The sequence below is a fragment of the Mastigoproctus giganteus genome, chromosome 6 (genome assembly GCF_048544385.1).
Source record: "Mastigoproctus giganteus isolate SK-2022 chromosome 6, ASM4854438v1, whole genome shotgun sequence".
Lineage (NCBI taxonomy): Eukaryota > Metazoa > Arthropoda > Arachnida > Uropygi > Thelyphonidae > Mastigoproctus > Mastigoproctus giganteus.
This window is the reverse complement of record NC_143580.1, coordinates 191103870-191114020: the sequence shown is the minus strand read 5'-3', so window position 1 is coordinate 191114020 and position 10151 is coordinate 191103870. Positions and strand designations below refer to the sequence as shown.

At 37.7% G+C, this 10151-nt stretch overlaps 1 protein-coding gene across 1 annotated transcript in view; it reads left to right on the top strand.

Annotated features, from left to right (window-relative positions):
• Positions 1–5208: 5208 nt before the first annotated feature.
• LOC150084834 (proteasome subunit alpha type-3-like) overlaps positions 5209–10151 on the top strand; it is a 114295-nt gene continuing 109352 nt past the window's right edge. Inside the window, exon 1 of the mRNA XM_090375578.1 lies at positions 5209–5318. Within this exon, the coding sequence (XP_090231704.1) occupies positions 5298–5318 (21 nt within the window). The 5' untranslated portion in view covers positions 5209–5297. The remainder of the gene's footprint in view (positions 5319–10151) is intronic.

Below are 10151 nucleotides of genomic sequence, written 5' to 3'. Positions count from 1 at the left end.
GATGGGCTGAGAGGTGACAAATGAAGTTTAACATTGACAAATATAAAGTACTACATATGGGAAACAGCAACCCCAGAGCAACGTATCAACTCTGTGGTACTACACTGACAGTGGTAGAGAATGAAAGGGACCTGGGGATGGTTGTGCAGGCAGATATGAAGTTTTCTGAGCAGTGCAGACGGGTGCATGAGTAGGTCATGGTGTATTGTCGATGATATATAGAAATGTTTCTAGCAGGGATAAGGAGGTGATTATTCCCTTGTATAAGGCAATGGTCAGACCTCACCTAGAGTACTGTATACAGGTCTGGAGGCCTCATTTCAAGAAGGATGTAGAGATGTTGGAACCTGTACAGAGAAGGGCAACAAGATTAGTGAATGGAACAAAGGGGTGCTCTTACGAAGAAAGGCTTACGTTTTGCAAATTAGTGTTTGGAGACTATGCACCGGCGAGGTGATCTGATAGACGTGTATAAAGCCTTGAATGGTTTCAGCATGCTCAATGCTGATGGGATTCTTTCTCTTGCTCAGAATAATCACCTGAGAGGGCATAAATTCAAATTGAGGAAAGACAGATGTAGGATAGACGTGAGGAAATTTGCCTTTAGCCAGCTGGTGGTTGGTTGCTGGAATAGACTTCCATCCCTTGTCGTGGAAGTTGATAGCCTAAATAAGTTTAAGGCTCAGCTGGACAGGTATTTCGAACGAACAGAGGGGTGAAGTGGAAGTGGTTATTTTTTATTTATTTATTTAATTGTTTTTTGGCTGATGCTGCATAAGCTTGCTTTCTTGCATCAAATGCCTCTACTAATGCTAAAAAAGAGTGCAGACAACTTAACACTAATTGCTGTTTTATGTTTCTGCTTCTGTTGGTAATTTTAATTTAACTACACAAATTTCTGGCTTTTTTTTTTTTTTTCTTTATAAGAACCCCAAGCACGAAGGGTATCAAAACCTATAGTACTTAGTACCGTGCATGGGTTGAAGTAGAAGTATGGGGAGAGGGGGATGCCGGAAACTTTGCTCTAGAGACTAAACATGGGTTTCACCACTTCAAGCCTCCAATAAGCAAAGTGGTGGTATTTCACCGGTTGATGAAAGTCATCTACCACCTGCTATAATTAGACAACTGACTGCAGTGTGTGTGTGTGTCCTCTGATCCTTGGTGTTATCCTCCGAGTTCCTGATCTTTGAACACGCTATTGATGTGATACCGAGCTTGGACTTGGACTTGGTGAAGTGATTCAAGGTTTAAAATACTGTGTAAAGCGACAAACTTGAATGGGCCTGTTTCTTGTGAAGGGGATCAAATGAGCACCAGTCTGGCTTTGGGATTCAAGTTTTGGTTCTCGTTTGTGGTGCTACCATCCAAAATGTCAGTTGAAGTTTAGAGCCTACGTAAAAAGAATTTTGTGTTCTATCGAAGATTGGGACAGCAATCAACTTTGAGTTTCATACTACAAATTCACTCCTGTGTTAATCCTTGGATTAACACAGGAGTGCATTTGTAGTATGAAACACCTTAATACGTCTTTCCACAACCCAGTGGCAAGCATTAAAAACAAAACAATGAGGTTCTAATTCTACTCCAAGCTCATGTCGACAGCCTACAAGTCACTGAAGGCTTAACATTTCAGAATTGGAACTTTGAAAACTTAAGTAGACTATGTTTCATGGGTGATTGTATCATGACGACAAGAAGTGCTGAAAGAGCCATTTTATTTTCGAAGCGCGGACATCCCTTTTTTAAAAGTATATGAGTATTACGCACGAAGCGTTATTCCTTTCAACATTGTGACCAGGCGAATTGGAGAGTGCTTATAATCTCCGACTAAATCCACCTCCATAAAAATAAGCGAAGAAAGGACCTTACATTGTGAGTAAGGATTTGTGATTATATGAATTTTGCATTCTGTTGGCGCATTTCTGGTGGTGTTATCACGTGAAAACTGGTATTCCTTTTAATGTGGTCATGAATTTTTAATCAAAGAGTAATATGACCGTTGAAGATTCAGGGGTTCAACTCGTTTTGATGTTTTCCACGTGACAATTTGCATTCTACTGTTAATAAGTAAATAAGCTCGTTTTCATTCAAAAACTGAAAAAGAAAAAAAGTCTTGTTATGTCGGGGAATAATCGCAGTGTAATATTCATGTGGTTAGGATTGAAAGTGTGGAATGTCAATTGTATTTTTGCAAATTTTCCCATCAACTAAGTGAAAAGGACAGAATGAGTAAACTTCAAAATAATTTTTTATGCTTGCTGCTAACTTCAAAATAATATGTATATTTGTAATTAATAAAATTATCATTTTGCAAATTTCTATCTGTGTCTGTGATTCCTAAGTATCATTAAGAGAAAAATAAGTTTTTTAACTGCTAAACCGTCGACAATTAAAACTTAACTACCTTCTTAATACTCTTGGAAAGTTTAAGTAGACTAAGAAAACACCCTCATTGCAAGTCAAAACTTGAAAAGTTTTCTAAGCAACAAACGGAAAACCAGATTTTTGTTTTCAGCTTTCAACAACAGATGCAACCAGAGAGGAACTTTGTCAATTAAAAATTCTAAAACTTCATAAGTATACACACTGATGCAGTGATTCACACATCAAAAAGAGCCAAGCACACTCTCATCTTTTCATCCCACATAAAACTTAAAATTAACTACTAAAGAGCTCGCTATTTGGCAAAACTAAAATCTTACTTGGTTTTAAAGCGGTTGAATAAAACTTTACAGATTCATTTTTCAAACTTTAAGAAAAAACACTTCTTTGCTGATATACACCATATTCTTGGGTATGATTTGTACAAATCAGATTACTGTAACATTGGTAATTTTTAAGTGGCTGAGAAAACAATGTTCAATGTTCTTCAAAGATATAAGCCTATGGTAACTTAAGGGTTTTTGCTTTTCAGCTACGAATACTTTATTTGAACTGAAATTCAAAGTTCAGTAGATACAGCTTTTCATAACGCACAAGATGGTGATGACAACGTTTCATTGTCAACACTTTAATGGTTTGGACAGGAATTCTAAGTTTAATGCTGAGAGCTTTTCATTCTGCACAATGTTGACAAACATGCTACTAGGCGTTTCAAACCAACGAAGAAATGTTCGGGGTTTAGACCAAAACGAATGTCAGATGAACTAATGAGACATGCGGCAGGGAAAAATTCATGGGATACAAATAAATTAATAGGTGGCACAGAAGCCTATGGAAGATATAAGCTGGTCTGTAATTAATCAATAAAAAAGGAGGTTAGGCCTGCAAAAGCAGATTACGAGAAATCTTTGTCAGCGTATGAAAGAAAAACAGCAAAGAGTTCTTTACTTATTTCAACTCTAGAAAGAAGGGGATGGATCAGATTGGTCCACTTGACATTGGTGGTTCATCTGGTGATGATTCTGCTGAGGTAGCTAACAAACTAAATGAGTATTCTGCATCTAAATTCACAGATGAGGAGTTATTGAGGGAGGGGAATGCCATAGGTGAATTTAATTCTAGCAGTGAGCTAGATAATTTTATAATAGCAAAGTGGAGGAGAAATTGTTGAAGGTAAACATAAATTAAAATTTATGTTTATCTTCAACTTTCAAATAATTTTTCAAAAGTGTATTCGAACAAGTCAAACTCTGATAAGTAGCCCACAAAAAGTAAAATGATTAAAATGCTAATTAGACTTACCACTTACCAGATTTGTACAGAATGCTTACTTTTAAGTTTCTTTTGAATTTTGTAGGGGTTTTAAATCCCCCTTGAATTAATTTCTTTGACATTAGATGCAAAATTATTCAGTGAACTTAAATTGAGGTTGCCACTATTTGGAATAGCTTGTTTTCTCACCGCTCATAAACTTTCTTATTAATGTAGATACAAATGAAATCTTGCCTGCGTACAATTTAATGTTGTAATAGGTATATAAAACCTCCCTCTGGTGCTATTATTTTTGAAGTGATATTAGTTTTAATGGAATAACTGTTTCTCTGACAGACGCTTTGATTAATTGTGTGTGTGTGTGTGTGTGTGTGTGTGTGTGTGTGTGTGTGTGTGTGTGTGTGTGTGTGTGTGTGTGTGTGTGTGTGTGTGTTCAGCTTAACTTCTTTTATCAGTAGTTTCAGTAGTTGTGTATGCTATCTCTTTTTAAATAAATTTTCTATTTATACTCCGGGACGACCAAATGGTCAGTGGAGTTCACAAAATAGACAGAATACAAAAAACAGCACCGTATTCAGCAGTTACGAGCTTGAATCCCGGTCACTCAAGGCATGTGTAGAGTTCACCAGTTATGCGAATTCCTGATCGACTGTTGTACTTCTTCCTTCGGAATCTCCCATATCCGTCTTTTCTTGGGCATCCATGGTTTTCTTTCTTTCTTTCCAGACCTATCCATGGGGCACGGCCGTTATAGCTAATTTTGCTGCTCCATAGGTTTCCCCAGAACTCCTCGAGTCTCTTCTGTTTGAGGGTTCCGTTGCCTTCCCTCTCCTCGTGTCCATTTTTCCTGAGAACTATTTCTCCCTGGTCTACCCCTTGACGTATTTGCGTATAGCACAATTTGTGTAATCACCGTCCTCCCCACACCAGGTGGGAAAGACCTCATTTCGAATCTCGTGAATAATGCGAGGAATTTTCATTCGTCTTTTTTCATAACGTGGCTATGATAGTTGATCTCAGCGAGGGTAGCGTGGTTTTTTCTTCCCGAAAGTGGGATTTTTTTTTTACAAAAACAGAAAATCTACCATAGCACACACGCAAATTACAGGCAGTATTTGCCGAGTAATATAGCCTGAGTCACTGATGCTCCTAAAGTCCTACTAGGACAACAACATCCATCCCGTGACGAATATCGGTGCCAAGTGCACAGGGTGGTTGTTATGTCTGGTGTTAGGAACTCGTCATTGAACGGATTTGTTCCCAGGTCTCTTCCACTCATTGTTGGGATGACTGTGATTTTATCAACTGGTGCCAGGAAAGTTTTGCGATTGCTTCTCTTGGGTCACTCTAATCAAGTCCAAAAATTTTATAAATATTTAAATAGTCAAATTATTTAAAGCATAGAAACAGTTTTGCTAAACGCGGGGAACAGGAAAAATTTTCAGACTAAATGTGGGTTTATTGTTGGTCTTGAAATTTGAGATAGATGAGTTTATTTGTTTGCAATAATGAGTTTCAAGTGATTTCTGCTAGACGTCGCCAATGACACATGCTCTGACTTTCGTGCTTAGTCGATTATCGTTTACGTGAGTGTGCAATTTCTTGAGTTTGATGCTATCGTGAAGTGTTAGTGGGTAAAGATGAGTTCAATAGGAACCGGAGTGAGTAATGAAGAGCTTTTGGTGAAAAATATATTATATATTTTTTAATTTTTTGTGTTACATCAGTTCCATGCGATCATGTTAGTTTTCATAGTTGATTTCCATTGTGCTACCGAAACTTGTATTAAATTAATGTGAGATTGAGTTTTCTCCTAATATTAGAAATGTTAGCTCTGTGATATATATATTAGTATAGTCGCAAAATTGAGCCATTAGCCAAAAAATTACATTGATTTTGCGAGATTGGGGTAATGTGACGGAGTACAGTGGAGTTACTGAACACCGGAGACGTTAGTTCACAATGGTACAGTGAAGTGTGGTATTACACCTTTTCTATTGATGTGCCCAAACATTTTTCTCGACGAGAATTGTGCCCCTGTTATACTTTCTGTAGGAAATTGGGGTCCTCAATACTTTTGAGATAATACTTGTTTTTATACCGATGACGAATAACGATTTGGCCCCCAAAATTTACTACATAAATATTAAAAAAAAAAGATTTTTCAATTGGAATAAGAAGAAACCTCTATCTGTGCTTCATCGAATTTCAAGCAGGCATTTGACTCTGTAAACAGAGAAAATTTTATGAAGCAACTACAAAAAAACCCCACTTGATCATGAAATAATCATGTTTGTAAATAATTTCTACAAAAATACAAGAGCAATAGTAAAATTCAACAACCTTAAAACAGAGAAATTTGAAATAGAGAAAGGAGTCATTCAGGGATGTCCTTTATCTCCATATCTATATAATATCTACCTAGAAGAACTAATGAAATCAATTGAAGAAAAGGCACAATAATAAATGGAAAAAATATAAACCTATAAAAATATAAACATAAAATATGCGGCTATTGTGATTTTAACATAAACCAAAGAACAACTAAAAGAAATATTAACAAACATCGATAAAGCAAGCAACAATTATGGAATTAATATTAATATAAATAAAACCAAAGTAATGCAAATCGGAAAAAATATAGAAGACATAAACATCCAAAATCAACAAATAGAACAAGTACAAAAATTTGTATACCTGGGCTCTCTAATAACTGGAAACATAAGTAATATTGACCAAATTAATCACAGACTGAACATCGGATGGACAAACATGAACAAACTCAAATACATATAGAAGAGCAATAAAATCTCAAATAGTCTAAAAATTAAACTGTATGAAACTGTCATCATACCCACAGCAACTTATGGATTAGAGAATTGAGAATAAATAAGAAAAAGGCAAAAAATAATGTCATTTGAAATGAGATGTCTAAGGAAAATCAAAACAAATTGGAGAGAACATAAAACTAATGAATAAGTAAGGAGAGATCTAAGTTTTGAATGCAGAATAATAGAGCAGATCTACAAAAACTAACTTCAGTGGTTTGGACATGTGAACCTGATGAAACAACACAGGCTGCCTAATGAAGTACTGACAGGAAGAATTGGTGATAAGAGACCACCAGGAAGACCCAAAAGAGAATGGCTCCAATGCCTAAAGGAAAACAGGCTTTCAGAGTTATCAACAAATGATGCAAGATTCAAGAGAATGACAACAATAGAGGATGATATCTAAATAGGGACTTAACCCATGTCAAATGGAAGAGGAGAATGATGATGATGATTTTTCAATAAAGTAAATAAGGCACCTAGGGCTGATGGAATTAACAAACAGAAAATGGACCACAGAGCACACTCAAATTATAGACTGTATAATCCGTATATTGTTTGTAATTTGTATACTGAAAGAAGCAGCCACAGAGGCAAGTAAACTCTTAGCTATAATTATGAGAGCATCCTTGGATTCAGGTGAAGTACATTCAGGATAGCACATTTCCTATCCCTGTGGATGGAAAATGTGCTGTTGTTGCCCCTGTTCACAAAGGATGAGGTAAGTAACTATAGACTTGTAAGCTTGGCCTTCTGTTCCAGAGATCCAAGGTCAGCTTGACAGAAATGCAGTTCTACGGCATTCCTGCATAATGCTACAACATTCCTGGATCTCTCTCTCTCTCTCTCTCTCTCTCTGGAATATTTTTGGCTGATGCAGCATGAGCCTCAGGCTTCCTTGCACCATATGGCTAATAATACCAGTTGGGTATGCTATTTTGTGATTGTGCATTTGAGTGTGTTACCACCTAGTGCTGGATGGTAACACATTCAAAGTAGTATAGAAAGGAAAAAATGAGAGGGTTAATTGTACAGTTTGGCTGTTTCCTGAGCAGTGTAAACAGGCTGCTAAGACAACACAGGAGTTCTTCAAATGATATATGGGAATTTTACCAGTAGGAATAAGGAGGTGGTTGTACCATTGTATAAGGCACTGGTTAGGCCACATCCTGAGTAATAAATACAGCTCTGGAAGCCTCATTTTAGGAATGATGTGAATCTGTTGGAATGGTATCAGAGAAGACCAACAACATTAGTGAAGGACACAAAAGGGTACTCTCACTATAAAATACTTCAGTTCTTTAAATTGCAGTATTTGGAGACTAGGTTTCCTGCAAGGAAACTTCATGATTGAAATGTTGAATACCTTAAATGAACTGAATAAGTTAATTGTAGATGGCATCCTAAACCTTGTTCAAATGACACATAATTATGGAATCAAATTTAAATAAAAAAAGAATTGTTGTAGGACAGATGTGTAAAAATATGCTTTCAGCTAGAAAGTGATTGATTGTTGGAACAAGTTTTCATCTGGTGTTTTGGAGTGGGTAGTCTGAATAAATTTAAGGAACAATTAGACAAATTATTAGAGGGGATGGACAGATGAGGTGGGTAGTGGCTTTTGGTTGTTGTTATTGATGCTGTATAAACGTGCTTCTTTGCATCATTTGCTGCTATGAATACTAATACTAAAGCCCACTTTGTATGGTAACATGCTCCTTGAAAGGATCTTGCCTGCCCATGGGGGGGGGTCTGGTATATGTATAACCAGCTGAATATCACTAGAGAGAGAGAGAGAGAGATTTACACTGGTGTGCAAAACTTAAGGACCAACACTATTTCTAAAGGTTACAACCAAAAAATCAAATGAAACAGCCTCTGGTGATTTGCATAACTGTGGCCATTTATTAGAAAGCTGATGCACATGCAAAAATTTGAATTGTGATGAGAGGGCTCACATAAACTGATTAAAAGCAGCAGTATATGTGCAAATTACCAAATGGTGAGATGATTAGATGATTGTTACAGACATTCGATTGGTTTCATACAGTGCTACAGACAACGAAACGGCCAGTAGACAACATCTGGATGATTTTACCTAGCGTCAAATAATTGGGAAGGTCGAAGTGCAAGGAGTGTGATTGCAGAGTTCGGTATCGCCATAGTATCGCCTCACATGCATGGTTGGCCTTCAGGACGGCAAGTACAGCCATTCAAAGAACCAGTGGTGGTCGTCCACAAAAAACAGTGCCCAACGATGATCGCTATATACTCCTATAGGCCAAGAGGGACTGACACTAGACAGTGGAATCCATTGCAAACCAGCTGCACAGGACATCGTGGTTTACTGTGGCCAGGCTACTCCACAAAGGTGAACTGTTTGCCAGTACGCTGTGTCCCTTTAACACCTGCCTATCGGAGACAATGTTTACAGTGGTGCATTGAACAAGGACTGGACAGCAGTGCAATGGGGTAAGGTACTCTTTACTGATGAGAGTAGATTCAGTCTCAGCAGCGATTCTGGAAGTCAGCTTATCTGGCGAGAGGTTGGCACACTGTATCACCCCGCAAACATCACTGAAAGGGATCGATATGGTGGTCGAGGTGTTCTCGTCTGGGGAGGCATTATCTTGGCCGGACGTACACAACTCCAGATACTGGAAGGCAGTACTGTAACCGGTGGACACTACTGTATTGAGGTAATCCTTCCCCATGTGCATCTGTTCCGAAGTGCCATTGGCCCCGATTTCATGTTTGTGGAATAATGCCACACCACATCGCATTGCAGCTGTTGATATGCATTTGGAAAGTGAGGACATTGTGCGTATGGATTTGCCTGCCTGTTACCCTGACCGATCTAAATCCCATCGAACACATATAGGACACTTGGGGGAGACGCCCAGCGGCACATCCACACCCACCAGCAAATGTTCACCAGCTGAAGATGGGGCTGACAAAGGAATGGACAATGTTACCGCAAGAACTTAACGACATTGTTCTAAGTATGGACAGGCAGTGCAGAGCTTGCATCGACATTAGGGGTGGCCATATCTCCTACTGAGAACCACCTCTTCCCTTTGTTCCATCTTTGGCAGTGATGCATCTGTATCATGGCAGCCAGTGCTATGTTGCCATTTTTGAATAAAACCCCTCTGTATCGTTTTGTTTCTGTTGTTGTATTGGTGCTGTTTCCTTCATTTCTCTGTCTCACAAGGTTCCTTTGGTATTCTTTTCCCATATCCAGGCCACTCCTATGAGAAGCTACAGGTGAAAACCTGACATCAGTGTAGTAATGGAAATTTGATCAAAGAAAGTGGATCTGTTTTAGTATTACTTCTAAAATACGTAGAATAAAATAATAACACTATTGATTGTTATATATGCATATATTTCTGTTCGTTTCTTTCTTTTATCAGTTTAATGTATTTTTGTAATTATGGTGCAGCTGTACCTGAGTTTGGGGAGAGTGTTACACAAAAAAAAACAAATTACATTGCACTAGGGCTTAAGCTTGTAATGATATTTTGCCCATTTCATACCACAAATTGGTGGTTGGTAGATTTTTTCTGTAATCAGTTATTCTTTGACTAATTTTAATTTTTTAAAAACTAGTTTTTAATTTCTAATTTGCAGATAATCTTTAATTGAACACTATCACGTCCT